The sequence below is a fragment of the Anabrus simplex genome, chromosome 7 (genome assembly GCF_040414725.1).
Source record: "Anabrus simplex isolate iqAnaSimp1 chromosome 7, ASM4041472v1, whole genome shotgun sequence".
Classification (NCBI taxonomy): Eukaryota; Metazoa; Arthropoda; class Insecta; order Orthoptera; family Tettigoniidae; genus Anabrus; species Anabrus simplex.
This window is the reverse complement of record NC_090271.1, coordinates 59362894-59382945: the sequence shown is the minus strand read 5'-3', so window position 1 is coordinate 59382945 and position 20052 is coordinate 59362894. Positions and strand designations below refer to the sequence as shown.

Here is a 20052-nt window from a genome sequence, read left to right as displayed (position 1 = left end):
CGTGAAAGCATTGAAAGAATTAACTTTTTAATATACTCCTTACTCAGTTCATGAAACCATACATGCACAAGGGTCTCCAACAGTTCCCGTTTATTCCGTGGCTTCTTTTTAATGACAGCATTTCCCAAAACCTTCCAACAGTTCTCAATAGGATTTAGATCAGGGCTATTTCCAGGATACTCTAACACTCAAACCCCATTTTGTCTAAGGAAGGATTTTACCTGAAATGTAGAAATACGTGATAAATAACCATTAACGTCATCTGCTTCATGCTTGGTACAAATATGAATCATAGGACTCACCTTCAAAGCTCTGTGGCAAGTAGCAAGTAGCAAGTAACGGAGTCATCCTGAAAAATGCAACTGGAAACATCTCCAAACTGGTCTCTTGTCGTTGGCATAAGCTTCCTTTCAAGGATGCTTATGTACGCAACCGCATTGACAGTGCCATTTATGAAGTCCAGACGACCTACTCCATGACTGGAAATGCACCCCCAGACCATCTGTCCTCGTAGGTGTTTGACTGTATGTGTTACACATGATGGTAAAAATTCTTCACCTTTCCTTCGATGCACAAACACTTTTCCATCTAAGCCATGCAGATTAAATTTGGACTCCTCTGAAAAGATCACTCTATTCTACATCTCTGGTGTCCATGTCGCATGTGCTTTTGCCCATTTTAGCTGCTGTTGTCGCATTGTCTTGGTCAATAAAGGCTTCTTTCTAGGACGACAGGCTGAGAATCCAGCTTCCAGTAGTCTATTTCTTACAGTTCTACTAGTTACTGAGATGTCACACATTTCTTCCCAGTCTCACTTTAATTCAGTTGATGACAGGCGATGATCGTTTAGTGAAATCCTTTTCAATACCCTGTCCTGTTTGGCAGTACACGCCTATTTTCAACCTCTTCCTTTCTTGCGATCAACATTTCCTTTTTCCCTGTATTTTTTCAGTAACCTCGAAATCGCAGACTGATTAAAACCTGTCTTAGAGGCTATCTCTCTCGTGCTGAGACCAACAGATGAATAAGCAAGTATTGCAGCTTTCTTTTCTGGCATTAATTCTACTGACCTGCCAATCTTCTCGCTGCAAAGTCTCAACTCAAAATGACTGGATTAACACTGACTTCATTGTATAAACAAACAACCAACAACAACTACAAAGAGTTGTGTATTATTGAAAATATTTGAGAAGTCTAACTATTAAGGCAAGAACACGTCAACAATGTTTAACAACAATGGGACTGGAATAACCTGAAGCAAACAGCTGTGAAAGACAAAAAGACAAAGTAATTCATGGTGAAGCAATAAATATTTCCACCACTGTATATTAACACCACAGTTGCTTCCTTCCCACTCTTAGCTCTTTCATATTCCATCATCACCATAAGACCTATCTGTATTGGTGCGACCTAAAGCAAATTGTAAAAAAAAAAGATTGCCAGCTAATGGACAACAGTACCAAAATTAGGTACCAGTACATTCCAATAAAACAAGAGAAAATTTACATATCTAGAGTGCCAACTTACTGAAAATGAATGACACACAACTGATGTAACAGAATTGCCCAAGACAAAAGAGCAAGCAACAGGATAAGGACCATTTTTTTTTTTTTTTTTTTTTTTGCAAGTTCCTTTATGTCGCACGATGGGACAGGAAAGGGCTAGAAATGGGAAGGAAGTGGCTGTGACCTTAATTAGGGTACAGCCTCAGCATTTGCCTGGTGTGAAAATGGGAAACCACAGAAAACCATCTTCAGTGCTGCCGACAGTGGGGTTCGAACCCACTACCTCGCGAATACTGGATATTGAAAATAAGTTTTTCAAGTTCCAGTTTAAATTAACTGGACTTTCAGATTATGTTAGTTAGAGTTCAGATTAGTGAGACTCCACTGTAGTTTGAAAGTCTTGATGCACATTGTAACTCCCATACAGAACAGGAATGAAATAGTGGTGGACAATAAGAAAGATACCAGTATCTGTATGAAACTGTACAGGAAACTTAGGGGAAAAAATTCACAGTTTACCAGCAGTAAGACACAAACTCAAATTCATTGATAATGACCATTGTGACCCATACTTAATAATACTAAACATATAACACTTTACAAGAAGACTCTCTCTCCTCATCTATCTTATGAGATGATTCATGGTAGCATTTTCACCTTAGCAGTAGAATTTAGAGGTGGTCATGATTACAAAATTGTTCCTTTACTTTCATTATGCTAGTGGTTTTTGTCCCCGCTATTTTCAATGTTTATGTAGAACAGGCAGTAAAGAAAATCAAAGAGAAATTTGGAAAGGGAATCACAATCCAAGGAGAGGAAATCAAAACCCTGAGATTTGCCGATGATATTGTTATTTTATCTGACACTGCAGAAGATTAGGAGGAATTGCTGACTGGTATGGATGGAGTCTTCTGTAAGGAGTACATGATGAAAATAAGTAAGTCCAAAACAAAAGTAATGGAGTGCAGTCGAACAAAGTCAGGAGATGCAGGTAATATTAGATTAGGAAAGAAAGTAGATGAATATTGTTACTTGGGTAGTAAAATAACTAATGATGGCAGAAGTAAGAAGGACATAAAATGCAGACTAGCACAAGCAAGGAAGAGCTTTCTTAAGAAAAGAAATTTGCTCGCTTCGTACATTGATATATGAATTAGAAAGATGTTTCTGAAGACTTTCGTCTGGAGCGTGGCATTGTATGGAAGTGAAACATGGACGATAAATAGTTCAGAAAGAAAGAGATTAGAAGCTTTTGAAATGTGGTGTTACAGAAGAATGCTGAAGGCGAGATGAATGAATCGAATCATAAATATAGAGATACTGAATTGAATTAGTGAGAAGAGAACAATTTGGCTAAATTTGATGAGAAGAAGCAATAGAATGATGGGGCACATCTTAAGACATCCAGGTTTAGTTGGTTTTCAAGGGAAGTGTAGGTGTTAAGAACAGTAGGGATGGACCAAGATGTGAATATAAGAAGCAGATTAGAGCAGATGTAGGATGCAGTAATTACTTAGGAATGAAAAGGTTACCACCGGATAGGCTGGCATGGAGGGCTGCATCAAACCAGTCTATGGATTGATGATTCAAACAACAGCAACAACAACATGTTAGTAGTGATGTATAATATATTATAATAGCAGGACACAGAGCAATGTGCCAGTCATCAACTACTTACGAAATGATAACGCCTGGAGCAACCATATTGACGTAACTAGGTTCCTTTACTCCATACACAGGATCATGAAACTGTAAAGAGACAAACAAATTTTCATCACCTTTAATTCATTTTGCAGTACCCACAAAACCCTCATGAATCATGCCTGAGGCCAACCTACTCCTTGCTCCATTCTTTGTCTAGTAACTTTCTCTCTCCCCTTTTCCTGCATTTACCCAGCTTTCTTCTTATTTCACACATCCCACAACAAGACTTAGGAAGCATAAATGAGCTCTCAAGGAGCTGAAAACAGAGGGATGTAGGAAAACAATGATTGATGAAACAAGATCCTATCTGAAAACAGCAGAGTATGAGGGTGCGAAGATTATACTAGTCCTTTTATGTTTTCATCTTTAGCTTCATCTCTCTCTTCTAACAATGAACTAGTTCCCAGGGTCAGTGACCATGAAGATAAGGGTGCTGAGGCAAGGAACAAAAATTTGTTTTAAGATTTGGTGACTTAGAATAAATTTACTGTGTGTTTGCAGTTTGTATGCAGTAACTAAAAAAAATATGTTTTAACTAATTATAGTGAAACAATAGATTACCACAACACCAAATTTATTACACTTAGTTATTTGTAGCATTTTTAGCCAAACAATTTGCTTTTCCTGAGTTTGATGCAGGCCTTAATACTACTCATTCAATTAAATATTAACTTTAAAAGAAACAAATAATTTAGCCTCAATTTCATACTACTGAAATAACCCAAAGATAACCTAGCATAAAAATACATTATTGCAATAATGTAACAACATCTTTAATGGAATAAACTGCAGACCATATTCCATATTCATACAAGTCTATAATATTTATGAAGCAAACAGTCCTAGTTGTTCATTTCCTGTTTAAGTCTTTTTGGCAAGGGGCACCGGAAAGCTCTCTTGCCCGGGAGAAAATTTTGCTTCGAACCGGCTATGCTAGTTTCTATTGCTTTGTGTATAACTTTACGTACATACATACATACATACATACATACATACATACATACATACATACATACATACATACATGCATGCATGCATGCATACATACATGCATACATGCATACATACATACATGCATACATACATACATACATACATACATACATACATACATACATGCATACATACATGCATACATACATTCATACATACATACATACATACATACATACATACATACATACATACATACATACATGCATGCATGCATGCATACATACATGCATACATGCATACATACATACATACATGCATACATACATACATACATACATGCATACATACATGCATGCATACATACATGCATACATACATACATACATACATACATACATACATACATACATACATACATACATACATACATACATACATACATTATCATTATAGACTGTTATGCCTTTCAGCGTTCAGTCTGCAAGCCTCTGTGAATTTACTAAACGTCGCCACAATCCTCGATTTGCAACTAGTGTTGTGGCCTCATTTAGTTCTATACCTCTTATCTTTAAATCGTCAGAAACCGAGTCTAACCATCGTCGTCTTGGTCTACCTCTACTTCTCTTACCCTCCATAGTAGAGTACATTAGTCTACCAGGTAACCTTTCCTCCTCCATTCACTTCACATGACTCCACCACCGAAGCTGGTTTATGCACACCAGTACTATTTCATTTCATTCCATTTCTAACTTAATCTTTATCTCTTATTCTGAGTACCATTCTGGTATTGTTCCCACCTATTTGTATCAACGATCATTCCTGCTACTTTCATGTCTATTACTCCCAACTTGTGAATAAGATATCTTGAGTTCACGCAGCTTTCACTCCTGTACAGCAAAATCGCCTAGAAAACAGACCAACGTATAGTTAGTTTTGTCTAAGAGCTGACTTCTTTCTTTCAGAATACTGTGAGTTCACTGCATTAAATTTGCTGCACTTTGATTCACTTTCACTTAATATACTGTCTTCAGGGAGAACATACATCCTACATACTTGAAGTGATCCACCTGTTCCAATTTTGTATTCCCAACCTGGTGTTCAGTTCTTTTAGGTTGCTTACTTACTGACATCACTTTAGTCTTCAAAATACTAATTTTCATATCATAATGGCTCCAAGATATTTGATTGCAGACTTTCAGCATAGTCTGCCACTAAAGGCCCCTAAAGGCCAGTAAATCTACCGACACGAGGCTGTCGTATTTGAGCACCTTCAAATACCACCGGACTGGGCCAGGATCGAACCTGCCAAGTTGGGGTTAGAAGGCCAGCGCCTTAACCGTCTGAGCCACTCAGCCCGGCGCCTTAGATCCAAGAAAGCCAATATATGAAGAGAGAGTTTTATACAACTGAAGTCATGATGAATGGACACACGCTGGATGTAAACTACGTTTCTTAATGACGAGGTTCTCCATCCTCCGTCCATGGATTCCGTCACAAGATGTGTAGCATGAACATCTACCGTGAACCAGGCCTGACTTGCGTCCCTTTGAAGTGTGGCAACCAATGAAATAGGTACCATGTGATAAGTTGCAGCCAGTATATGGAATTGTTTGTAAAATTTTGTACTGGCATTTGATGTAAGGCTTACTCTATGCACATTGTGCACAATAAAACTATTATTATAATCCTACCTGTTTAGTGGTAGATTTAATAGTAATACTGAACAAAAGTATTTAAATATACTTGCAAAAATTGAAAGCAAACATGTGAAGAATTATCAGGATGTACTGCGTAACTCAAAACTATCAAGGATTGAACTAAAGCATTCCCCCTTCTAAATTCAAAAATAACATACAAAATATATTTTTATAATCTTACAATAGCCATTAAAAAGTTAACTGAAAATTTGGTTGTTAAAATATAAAGTAACTTTTGGTACCATAGCTCACCTGCATAGGGATTTGGAACACCTTCTCACTACTGTTCCAGGCAGCAGCGATGTTCTCAGTCATGTCAAAGTACAGCGACAACAACTTGCTCTGCATGTATAAGCCAATTTGTCGGTCTGTAACAACACAAGAGATCTAGTTGAAGTGGACAGAGAGGTAAGAACACTATATGTATATATATATTGCCCCTTAGACATGTTTCCTGGTATGGGGTCAGGGATGAAGTGGGAGGAAATTATATGTAATGTTTTCAAGGTCAGGTGCCGTTCCCGATGCCAACCACATTTGAGGAGCTAATGAAGATGAAATGCATAATGGTGAATGAAATTGAGTAAGGAGGTGGAAGGAACCAGCTGTCCCAGCATTTTCCTGGAAGTAAAAATGGGAAACCAAAGAAAACTATTGTCAGGACAGGTGACAGTGTGGCTCAAACCCATGTATCTCCCATAGCCAAAGTGATTTAAGATGCATGGCCATTCTATTCAGCAGGTAAGAACATGATGTATTTCAGATTTATTCTTCATTCTGTGACTCAACATGAGTTCAATAGCAAATTGCTGACCACTTGACCAATACTGATGAAGCCTTAACATTAAAAAAATGTACTTTTTGTGCTATCCTGCACTATGATGCAGTAGCAATTGGTTATGATTTCAGCTGGGTGCTCATACTTGAAATATGGCATAGTAAACTTTCGATTATTCTCATTTTTGGCGGGGACAAGGTTCTTACTTTTTTTAGAATTTGCTTTACGTTGCACCAACACAGATAGGTCTTACGGTAATGATGGATGGGATACGAAAGGCCTGGAAGTGGCCATGGCCTTAATTTAGGTACAGCCCCAGCATTTGCCAAGTATGAAAGTGGGAAACCACAGAAAACTATCTTCAGGGCTGTTGACAGTGGGGTTCAAACCTACTATCTACCAGATGCAAGCTTACAGCTGTGCGCCCTTAACAGTACGGCCAATATACCCGGTGGTATAGGGTTAAAAAGTAAAAACAGTCAACCCAACTCTAACAAAATGTAAAGTGTTCACCTGGCAGTCATTCCTAATTTCAGATCTACATAATCAAAAGCAGGTATCATTCATGCACAACACAAAAGAAAGTATTTTCAGTCATGGGAAAAGCCATTGCTTATGTTATTATACAAGGCTGGGAAGTGAGAGGCAAGAACTGTTCGTAGTTATCAGTTCTCCCGCTAGGACTGCCTATCTAAGACACAAGTTTTAAATGTCTTCCAATGTTTAACATAGAATTTATGATAAGTGCCTTAGAGAGTTGGCATTCAGCCTTTGGACAGCACATATACAACAACTCACACCAGTCCAAAGATATCAACACAGATCAAAAAATTTTACACATCAAAAATAAAAGCAAATACTGTACATGGCATTAAGAAGATACCAAAATCAACATAAAAAATAATAAAATCTATATATATAAAATAAGAGTTTTGGCTGTACATTGCTCAGAATTTAAAAAGAATGGTATTTCTATATCGGTTGTGTTCACAGTAACCAGGAAATGACTTTTTAATTTTCTGTAATTTCTGTCTATCACAAGAAAACGGCTGAAGGGAATTTAATGAAAATCGGTATGTAAAGTCGCTATAATCTAGGCCATAAATAATTTTATTTCATTCTAAAATTTTTATGTTATTAATGGTCCTATCAATAAATATTACATAACTAAAGTTATGTAGAATTACATTTTCGATCATTTATGTTTTATACATTTTTAACGTACTGGCTATGGTAATAGAGATATTAATGAATTTGGATTTGTCAACAATATTATATTGACCATTGTTTGTTGTGATGTGCTTTGTGTCTTCTGCTGCCTCTCATCTCCGCACCGAGTATAACCTCCTGCTTGAAGATTGGTGGGAAGTAACTGGGGAGTTAGATAACTCTCTTCTTTAGCATGACATACCTCTGATTCATAAATTTGCTGAAAACTAATAGTACGTAACACAGTGTTTCATCATAGTATTCCAGCTAATTGATCCCTACGTTATTATTATGTCCAGCTCCATGGCTAAATGGTTAGCATGCTGGCCTTTGGTTACAGGGGTCCCGGGTTCGATTCCCGGCAGGGTCGGGAATTTTAACCATCATTGGTTAATTTTGCTGGCACGGGGGCTGGGTGTATGTGTCGTCTTCATCATCATTTCATCCTCATCATGACGCGCAGGTGCCCTAAGGGCGTCAAATCAAAAGACCTGCACCTGATGAGCCAAACATGTTCTCGGACACTCCCAGCACTAAAAGCCATATGCCATTTAATTTTCATTATTATTATTACTGTATTATTTGCATGCTGATCTCACATGTAGGCCTATTACACTTGGTAAACCTGGAGAATAGACAATAGAGTTTTTTCTTTTTACTCCTCAAGATGCCTTCTGTCAATTACATTAATAGCATCTGTCTCTGAATTGATTAATGAAGAAAATAGTGCCTTCTGAATGTCATTACTGGGAACATCAAATATGTATTCTTACACGACTGCGTGTTTTAATCCCATTTGTTATAATTTGCTAATGGGCCCTACTTCCATTCATCATAATTGCATTCTAAAATGTTGTGCAGCATGAATGTAACATCCAAATGACAATGCAGCAATTCTACTACATGTAAAGGAAACGGTGAGTGAAACGGAGGTTTCGGAGGAAACAATTGTTTTCCCGCCACGATTTCATTCGCAGCTGAACTCTCCGATTAAATGTGCGGGAAGCTCCAGCTCCAACTCCGGCTCTGGCTCCACTCCACTTTGTTCGTTCCCAGCACTAACAGTACATAAATTACAGGATTGAGAGTGACTGAAAAAGACCTCAACAATGTTGTCAGATGGATAGCAGTTAACGGTATGATGGTAAAGAGGATGAAAATTCAGGTTGTAAGTGTAACCAAGAGGAAAAGTTCTCTCAGTTTTAATTTCTGTGTTGATGGGGTGATAATAGCTCATGGGGATCACTATAAGTATCTATTATTACTTTTTTTGCAAGTTGCTTTACGTCGCACCAACACAGATAGGTCTTACGGCGACGATGGACAGGAAAGGGCTAGGAGTGGGAAGAAAGTGTCCGTGGCCTTTATTAAGGTACAGCCCCAGCATTTGCCTGGTGTGAAAATGGGAAACCACGGAAAACCATCTTCATGACTGCCGACAGTGGGGTTCGAACCCACTACCTCCCGAATACTGGATACTGGCCACACTTAAGCGATTGCAGCTATCGAGCTCGGTATAAGTATTAATACAGGAAGGAACGTCATTGGGGGAACCACATTAACAAGGTTGTAAATAAAGATTACAGATCTCTTCATATAGTTAGGAGGGTATTTATAGGTTGTAGTAAGGATGAGAAGGCAAGTAAGTCTGTGGTAAGACCCCAAGTAGAGTGAAGAGTATGGAACCCACAGTGAGATTACTTAGAACTGGAAATGATCCAAAGGAAAATAGCACAATTTGTTCTGGGTGATTTCTGATAAAAGAGTAGTGTTACAAAAATGTTGCAAACTTTGGGCGGGGAAGACTTTGGAGTAAGGAAAAGAGCTGCTTGACTGAGTGGTATGTTCCAAGCTATCAGTGGAGAGATGCGTGGAATGACATTAGTTGATGAATAAGCTTGAGTGGAGCTTTTAAAAAAAATAAGAAACATCATAATATGAAGATAAAGTTGGAATTCAAGAGGCCAAATGGGTCAAATGTTCATTTATATGAAATGGAATTGCAGGTAGCTGGTAGGGACCCTCTTCGGAGGCAGCCCTACCCAGGGAGTGGCGCCCCTGCCTATGTGAGTCCCAGAGCACACTGACCCGGTGTGTAACATCTGGTATGGGTCCCACCTCAGGGTTATGAGTGAAGACCTCAGCAGCATCTACAGTGGAGAAGGTGGGCTTTGGTATGTTGGAGATGGTGGAAGGGGTAAACCCGTAGTGTTTGTACTTCAGAGGAGCGGCTATGAAAGGCATCTGTCTCCACGTTATGGGCGGCCTAATTTTGAACCTGGCAATAGGTATAAAATGCCTTTGAGTGTGGCAAGCCAATCGTAACAATAGCCTATATGGATAAAGCAGATATGGTGCCTCGGAAAAGGTTAGGGCATCCCCTGCTAAAAGCGATGCACAGCTCTTCGGGTGCTGGGGAAACTGTGAGAAGTGAGCAATTAGAACTGAACTACATCAAGATTGTGACAGCAAATGTCTCCTGACATTGACGGGAAAGACAGAAGAACTGGTTGACTTCATGAAAGAAAATATATAGCCATGCTTGGACTGTGTGAGACCAAGAAGAGAGGTATGGGAGAGATTCCTCTGACAGAAGGATACAGGCTGTATTATAGTGGAGGACCTGAGGCAAAAAATAGAGTGGCCATCATACTTAGAAAAGAAATTGAAGAATATATCGTCCCCACTCTGGCAAACTAGCGAAAGTGACAAACTGGGGAATCTGTAGTTCTGAAGTTTTGGTCTAGATTTTATTATTTATATATTGTCTACCCTCTGACAAAGTCTCACATCTGCAGCTCGTTCTGTATGGCCAACACATAAAACCAATCATTAAATATAAAAATTGATTTTACACGAGTAATCACAACTTCTTTCAGCTCTCCTAACATTTGGACAATTTGCAGATTTGTTAGTTTGCCAGAGTAGGGACGATATGGAATATTAAAAATGCATCAGCGATAGGATGATGGTGATGAGACTCCAGTTTGAAAATGGTATGAAAGATCTATTTCAGTTGTATGCCCCGCAAACAGGTTGCACAGATGAACATCTAGAGGACTTTTTAGAGGAAGTGGAGAGACAGATAGAAGTGCTATTGATGGGAGATCTAAATGCACAAGTTCGAATGGAAAGATAAGGAAAGGAAGATGTTGTAGGGCCCTTTGGGTATGGAAATGTAAATCCAGAAGGTGAGTTGTTGGTGGTTTTTTTTTGCATGAGGAACCAAATGATTGTTGGAAACACCTGGTTTAGGAAGAAGAACAGTCAGAAGATTACAAGGTATGGTTGAGGAGACAGACAAACAAGGACCATGACTGATTATATAATCATAGAAAAAACACAGCAGGAAGAACCTTTTAGATGTTATAGCCATGCCTGAAGAAGCCTTTGGTGGAGATCATAGAGTTGTGATAGGAAAATTGAAAGTGGGAAAGATTGAAAAACCTGCATTAAGAAGAGAGGAAAGAATTAAAGTATGGAAGGAGAAAAGCATACAAGAAGAATTTCAAAGGGAAATAATACCCTTGGTACCCAGGACGGAGATAGGGAATGTTGAAGATGAATGGAAAAGATTTAAGGAAGCACTGGTTGGATGTGCAGAAAAAGTATGTGATAGAACATCAGGAAATGTGAAAGACAATGAGATACACTGGTGGAATGATAGGGTAAAGATTAAAGTGAAGGAAAATAAAATGACATGGAAAGCATGAAAACATCTAAGACTGAATAAAGTAGAAGAAAATATGTGGAGGCAAAAAATTTGACCAAGAAAGTAGTGGAGGAAGAAAAGAGGAAAAGCTGGGCCTTATTCACACAGAAATTGAGAGATGATATGCAGGGCAGCAAGAAATTACTGTATGGTATCTTAAGAAACAAAAAGAGAGATCAAGTAAACACCAGATTTGTGAAGAATGTACGTGGCATAATATTAACAAAGCCATAAGAAATAAGAAATAGATGGAGAGAGTATTTTCTGAAGTTGCTGAACATGAGAACTAATGACAGTCATTCAATAAATGATTAGGAAAGGCAATTACTGTAGTTGATGAAGAAATGGATAATGAAATTACAGTGAATGAAATGGCAGTAAGAAAGATGAAGAATGGAAAACTGCTGGAATAGATGAAATTTCAGTGGAGATGATAAGGGCAGCTGTAGCTGTAGGGCTGCAGTGGACATATCCGGTTCTCAGGATTGTATGGAAGAATAAGGAGGTCCCTAAGGATTGGCAAAAAGGAATAATCATCCCAATTTTCAAGAAAGGCAATAAGAAAGTATTGAAGAACTACAGGGGATTTACTCTGATATCCCATTTTGCTAAGATAATGGAGAGGATACTGGAAAATAAATAATGTTGCAGGTTGAAAATCAAATACAGGAAAATCAGTTTGGTTTCAGAAGTGGAAGGTCAACAATAGAGCCCATTTTCATTATGAGACAACTAATGGAAAAGCAATGGGAATATGGGAATGATATGGTGATGACATTCATTGACTAAAGTTTGGGACAGTCTGGTGCAAAAAGGGATTGGACAGGGATTAATAAAAATGATCATGGCAATGTACAAGGAATGTTGTAGTTGCATGCAAACACAAGTTGGCAGGACAAGTTGGTTCAAAATCACTAGTGAGCTGAGACAGGGAAGTGTTCTATTGCCAATCCTGTTTACAATAGTAATGGATGACATCATGAGAACAGCAAAAGCAGCATATGGAGGAAGAGAAATGAACGTCATGTTATTTGCAGATGATATTGTGATTTGGGGAGAAGAGGACATGGAGGTTCAAGAACAGTTGGATGTGGTGAATGGGAAGATTGAAGAATGTGGATTGAAAATAGGTGTAGAAAAGAGTATAACTCTTGTTATGACTAGAGGGGAGAAAGAAGGGAAAGGTCAGATTAGACTTGCAGACAGACCCCTGGAAGTAGTGGAGACGTTCAAATACCTGAGGAGTGAATTAATGGAGAATGCTCAACTGGATGCTGAGATTAGTAAGAGGATTGAAGCCAGAAGCTGTTTCTATAATAGTGTAAGAAACATGTTAAGGGACAAAGATGTGCTAATGGAAGCAAAAGAAACTATGTACAAGATGTATTAGTGCCCATAACAACTTACGGAGCAGAAACTTGGACAATGATAAAGAAGGATGAGAGTCGAATACAGGCAGCTAAAATGAAGTTCTTGAGGAGTATGATACAGAAGAGTAAAAAGCAAAGCAAAGTCATCTCTGTACAGGCCATGAAGGCTCTTGGAGGAGTGGAAGGTAAAGGCTTCCACCATTCGTAACCTCGGCACGTGATGGGGTGGAGTGGTTAGCTCTACTTTCGGCTGCCTTTGCCCCCAGGAATTAACCTGGTACTCATTTTTGGTGTAGGCTGAGTGAACCTCAGGGCCATATGCACCTCCGGAAGTGGAAATTTAGTTTCTTAAATTTGACGACTTTCTGACAGGGATTCGAACCCACGTCCTTCCGGGCGAACCGCGCACGCCTTTACCGCCTTGGCCAGGCAGCCCCTATACAGAAGAGTAGAAGAGACAAAATAAGAAATGAAAATATCAGGGAAGAAACTGGAGTGGAAAAAATAAATGATAGAATAGAGAAGAGCCGACTAAGATGGTTTGGGCCCATAAAGCAAATGAGTGATGAAAGAATGCCAAAAAAAAGGTGATAGAAATGCAAATGCAAGGAAGGAGAGGCCATGGATGACCACGATTGAGATGGTAGGACACAATCCAATGCAGTATTATAGAGAGAAACCTGGACTGAGACACAGTGTTGGAGGAGGAGTGATGAAAAGACCAAAGAAAGTGGAGAGGAAACATATTTGCCCCTACCCGGCTACAGCTGGATAAAGGGAAATAATGATGATGATGATTATGATGAAGAAATAGAAATAGGGATTGGAATAAAATTTATCAAGGGAAATGTCTGATAAATTTCCAAGTTTTCTGAAATCATTTAAGAAAAAACTAGGCAAAGGGAATCTGCCCCTAGGGCAACAGTCCTAAATGCAGATCAATGATGATTGATTTAAGATATTACACCAACATGTCCGGTCGAAATAGTTCTGATCCAATACTTATGTCTGCCACAGTACATCCAGAACACACCTACATGAACAATTTAGTTAATCACAAGATAGCCCATAGTGGGACCTTTAATAACTAGTTTTAACCTGAATGGTCATTACATAACCTAACAACTAAAAATATTAATATTAGGTTACTGTGATCATCAAAATTACAATACAGTTCACCTGTAATTTTTTTAAAGCTATTTTCACTTGGTCCCTGAAATTTGGGTTCCGACTTCATATTAAGACTGACTTGAATGAAACAAGAACTTACCAGCCATATCAAGATGAATATTTATCTCACTGCCTTCAAACACGCTGGGAGGAGCATTTTTACCTAGCTCAAACCGCTGGTGAAACTGCTCACTAAAGTTGGACAGGAAATGGACAACTCCAACAGACCGACCATCCTGCACAGCAATTGTAGCACTCTCCTTATCTGAGTAGTACACCTAGAAATATAATGAATATGAGTAAAAATTTGTTAAGAAAGAAGCCATATTTTCCAGCATCGACTTAATGTAACTTTAAAGCTTTTTTGTTTGTCCAAAACACTAATTATAACCATATAACATTATAACATACCTGTAAAACACACTCTCTCTCTCTCTCTCACACATGCTTTGTTCTGCAAGAACATATGCAGATTCTATCAAATCACTTTAAATCATAGGTACATATGTACAATATGTTTACGTTGTGTAAATTTGTGAATGATTGAGAGCTGGTGATATTATGAACAAGTAATAACAAATCATGGTTGTAGTAGTATTCATCGTCACCATATTAACTTATAGAAATGTTTTTGTATTTATCTAAGCTGTTAATGAGTACTGTACTCCATCGCCTTCAATCACTGCTTCCAGACTGCAGTGACTGAGTGGTACCGGTGTGTTCCGAGCTGTCATTTCTCAATGTGTCTTTCCTTGTCTTTCTTATCATACTTCTTAGGTAATTTATTTTGCTGGCTTTAATTCTTCTCTCCTTCCTGCTTGTCATTATCCAGGTCTCAGTCACATAGGTCAATGTGAGTGCATAAAATATTTTGTACATTATCTCTTTACACTTCCTCGGTACTTCCTTGTTCCAGACAAAGTTTCTTACACTCTGGTAGAATGCATTGCCCTGTTGCACTCTCTTGCTAATTTCCATGCCCAGCCTTATATTCTGCATTAATTCACTCCCTAGGTATTTGAAACTGTCAACAATTTCAAGGCTCTGACCACCAATTTTCACAATGCCTTTCCCTTTTCTTTCTCTTCTTGATATCACCAGGGTCTTGCTTTTCTCTGCGCTGATGATCATCATACTTTTCAATTTTCTTGTTCTATGCATACAGGTCCAGCAGCCTTTATCATTTCCACACTAATTTCATCCATCACTGGTGCCTTCCACCTTTTCATTGTATGGATTGCTAATTCCACCTGTTACATAGTTATATCATCTTCTACTACTGAGTCATCACATCTCCTCTCCGCAATTTCTCACATCTTCTCTTTATTTCTTCCAGGTGTGTTATTAACTCTCCACCTTCCTCTTTCATCAGCTTTGTATTAAATCTTCTTTTTTTTTCTATTACTTTGTATAATATCATACAGCATTCTTTTACTGCCAGTTCCATCTCTTTCCATCTTTTGTGTACATTTTTCCCAACTCTTCTTCTCTTACCGATTCCTTACATTTCCTTTTATTATCAAGATACTTTCTTTTGCTTTCTTCTTTTTAATCTCTGTTCCATTCTTGCCATGCTTTCTTCTTTTCTTTCACTGCTTCTCTCCCCTTTTCATTCCACCACAGTACCTACCTCCTTTTCTTTCACTCTCATCAATGTTCTACCACATGCTCTCTCTAGTGCACTTACAAATGCCCTTTTGAAGTTGAACCATTCATCTCCCACATTACTTACTTCGGTAACTGGAATTTATTGTTTCAGTCTCTCCAGAAATTCTCCCTGTACTATTCGTCTGTTACCCCAGCCATTTCTTGTAATTTTTCTGCTGTTTTTCTTCTGAAACCATGTGTTGCTCACAGTTATTCCATTCCTCTCACAAAACTCCACTAGTTTCTGTCCTTCTTCATTACTTTCAATATACGGTATCTATATAGTTTGATTACTTATTCCTTTCCTTATCTTTCATTTCCCACCTATGCATTTAAGTCTCCCATTATAATCTCTACATCAGTTATCTCATTTTCTAGTTTCTTCAGAAATTCCTCAATATCCTCTTCTCTGTTTCCTGTCCATAGTCCATTCCTGTATGAAGTCCTTCACTTCATTCCTCATTCTCAATCTAATTTTCTTTATCCTGTTGCTGATGTACTCTAACCATATCCACATACTCCTGCAGCTGTTATGAAATTATGAGGTCCACTCCATTTTTTGCCTCTCGGCCACCATTCCAGTATAGCACATATCTTTCCTCATTCTCTTCTTTCCTTTCCCCTTCCATTTAACTTCACTCAACCCCATCATTTCTACACCCTCTTTACAAAATCCACCACTTCTACTGCCTTTACTGCCAGGCTCATAAGGTTGATTATGCCCACCTACATAACGTTGGCTACTAGTTGCCCATTTTTCACCTCCCTCCCCAGTGTCCAAGGAACTGCATGTTGCTTGCAGCAGGGTATGCCCTAATCTTTTCTGAGGCAAGTTCAAAAGTACCATATCATGCATAGGCTATTATTATGGTTGGAGTTGCCATTCCCAGAGGCATTTTATATCTATTGCTAAATCCAACTTTAGGCTGCTCCTCAGGAGTACAGACGTCTTTTGCAACTGCTTCACTGAAGTACAGATTTTGCTGACAGGAGAAAGCCACAATCGACATATTGTTCATCTTAGAACATTATATACAGTGAAACCTCGTTAGTACGTTCCTCGTTTACATGTTTTTCCGCTTAGTACGTTTGTAAATTGGAAGTTCCGATTCTCATCGTTTTAAATCTATACAAATATATATACCTCACTTATCGCGTCACGAATTTTCGCTATTAATGCTTAGTGCGATCACATTCTTCCTAACCCTGAAAATATTATTTGCCATCCTTGTGAAATAAACGTGATTTCAATTTCGGGTCAGATCCGTCGCCACAGTTTCATGATTAAGGAAATGGGCCTTAAGTTCCTGAACTGCACGTTCGAGGAGCAAGCTGTTAGCCTCAGGAATGTTCAGTTTTGCTTGCCAGTTAGCAGCAAGATTGCTGAATAACACAGTGAGCCTATTTGTGCTTGTACTTCGCATTCCATTCAGAAGTTAAAAATTGATTTTGTGTTGAGTTTTACAGTGAAGTGTAGCGAATATTTGTCGCGTAATACGGAAGCCTATATCTGGATTAGGAACATATAAACATAGGTGCCTAATGCATCACGAATTTTCGCTATTATCGCTTACGAGTACGATCACATTTTTCATAGCCCTAAAAATGTTATTTGCCATCCGTTGTGAAAGAAACGTCATTTAAAACTCGGGTAAGAGCCGTCGCCACAGTTGCGTGATTACGAAAAAAATGACCCTATTTGTGCTTGTATTTCGTATTCCATTCAGAAGTTAGAAATTTATTTTGTGTTGGGTGGTACCGATACAGTGTTTTTGTGCGTGATACGGTAGCCTATATCTGGATTAGCTGCTAGGCCCCTTTAAACAACAATCATCATCATCAGGAACATAATCGTGTGAAATTGACTAGCGTGGTGCATATTTGTCTTGTGATAGCCTAGGTATAGGTACGGAAAAAGTGAAATTCCTTTCTAATGAAGAAAACAATGAAATCTTTCACAAAGTGGTCTGGCATACGCGTCTTAAAGCGCGCTAAGGTCGCGAATTTTGAATTCGCACCTTCGAGGTTCGACTCGATCGATTTGACTTGGTTGAAGTTTTTCAAAATGGCGGCCAAAGTAATTCTGTCGCAGTCGAACATGGCCGAGTATAACCAAATACTAACCTCCAATTCATTGTCTAAGAATGTGACCAAAAAATAATATTTTATAACCCACTGCTCCGAAATAAAAGGCTTCTACTAACATTTGTTTTAGAAAGAGTGTGATCTGCAATAATACTTGAATACCTATTTTTATTTGCCCCCGTGTATACGGTATGTTTTCATATTTGTTGTTTGGTGTTTTTCACACCGTTCAGTGCACTTGTTATTTTATAAGCCCCAATAAAAAAGGTTTTCATATTTGTTTTCTCGTGTTTTTCACATCTTTTAGTACTTTCCTCTCATCTTGAGAAATGGTATTTAGATATAGCCTAGTTTTCACTGTACCAGTACCCGCGGATAGGCTACACGACGTACAATGCCTTCATGTCGGAAATAATCTTACGAGTATCTAGTGTTTCCATAGTTTTTATTGGTATGTTCATAGCACGTTTTTTCACTTAACATTCATTTTTGTTGACCCCTGCAGAAACGTCTTAACGAGGTTTTTAAAAGAGACAGATTATGAATCATTTGTACATGAATCAAACTGCAGTGATGTAAACGAAGGGATGTGAAAGACAAAGAACTATTCAGAAAGGATTAAGATACGGTTGAAGTCTATCTCCCTTTATTCATAATATGCTCATAGGATGGGCAGTAACATAAATCAGAGAGAAATTTGGAAAAGGAATCACATTTTAGGATGTTGTTGTTTGAGTCATCAGTCCATAGACTGGTTTGATGCAGCTCTCCATGCCACCCTATCCTGTGCTAACCTTTTCATTTCTACGTAACTATTGCATCCTACATCTGCTCTAATCTGTTTGTCATATTCATACCTTGGTCTACCCCTACCGTTCTTGCCACCTACACTTCCTTCAAAAACCAACTGAACAAGTCCTGTGTGTCTTAAGATGTGTCCTATCATTCTATCTCTTCTTCTCGTCAAATTTAGCCAAATCGATCTCCTCTCACCAATTCGATTCAGTATCTCTTCATTCGTGATTCGATCTATCCATCTCACCTTCAGCATTCTTCTGTAACACCACATTTCAAAAGCTTCTATTCTCTTTCTTTCTGAGCTAGTTATCGTCCATGTTTCATTTCCATACAAAGCCACGCTCCACACAAAAGTCTTCAAAAACATCTTTCTAATTCCGATATCAATGTTTGAAGTGAGCAAATTTCTTTTCTTAAGAAAGCTCTTCCTTGCTTGTGCTAGTCTGCATTTTATGTCCTCCTTACTTCTGCCATCGTTGGTTATTTTACTACCCAAGTAACATTTTAGGAAAGAAAATTAAAGCCCCAAGATTTGTCAATAACATGATCATTTTATCATAGTCTGGTAAGGATCTGAAGTAACAGTAGGCCCTACCTAATTACTGAATGTTGACATAGTCTTAGAGACAGAGATAGATAGATAGATAGATAGATAGATAGATAGATAGATAGATAGATAGATAGATAGATAGATAGATAGAATATGGTCCCCAGTAGGTGTTTTTTCTGTGTTTGCACTGGCCGATCTCAAGAACTACTGAATGGATTTTTATGCAGTTTTTACCTCTGTATACAGCATCTGTGGAGGAAAGTTTGAGTGTATGAAATATAAATCTACAATAAAAGGGAGTTGAGCAATGGCGAGTTTAGTGAAGGAAGTCAAGGAAAAAAGACATCCTAGCACCTTCTTGGCTTACACCACCTAAACTGTCAAGCATAGGATCTTAAAATGTGTGGAAGAATTGAGCATAAAAAGTTCTAAAAAATATCTTGCAATGGTAAATACCTATTTGTAAAAGATACCGGTAATAGCCTTCAGTAAGCATTTTTATGTTCCAGTTTGCAGTAAAAAAAATCAACTTTAAAATTAGACACCATATTTTGAGATTAATCACACAATCCTTACTAAAAAATATTTATTCATCTCAATAACTTTATTAAGATAAAAATATCCTTTACAGCATATAATTTGCAAGAATGGTTTAGGAGTCATTCTTGTTTGAGTGAAGGCATGAATGGTTTAGGAGTCACTGTCGTTTAAGTGAAAGCATAGGAACGGTTTAAATATCGTATGGGGAGAAAGGAGTGAGCAAACAAGCAGGCAACTGGAAGGGTCTTGGAAACACATTACACTGAGCTACGCATGTTCACTCAAAAAAGAAGAATGAGGAGCACATGGTTTTGCATGTTCCTTGCATAGATGTAATTAAGAATTGCATAA

The 20052-nt window shown here is 38.2% G+C and overlaps 1 protein-coding gene across 1 annotated transcript in view; it reads right to left on the bottom strand.

The window, feature by feature from the left end:
* Nucleotides 1–20052, bottom strand: part of LOC136877238 (ABC transporter G family member 23) — a 333038-nt gene that overhangs the window by 24257 nt on the left and 288729 nt on the right. The window contains exons 11-13 of the mRNA XM_067151098.2: nt 14182–14359; nt 6095–6210; nt 3184–3254 (exon numbers count right to left, since the gene is read on the bottom strand). Of these exons, the coding sequence (XP_067007199.2) occupies nt 3184–3254; nt 6095–6210; nt 14182–14359 (365 nt within the window). The remainder of the gene's footprint in view (nt 1–3183; nt 3255–6094; nt 6211–14181; nt 14360–20052) is intronic.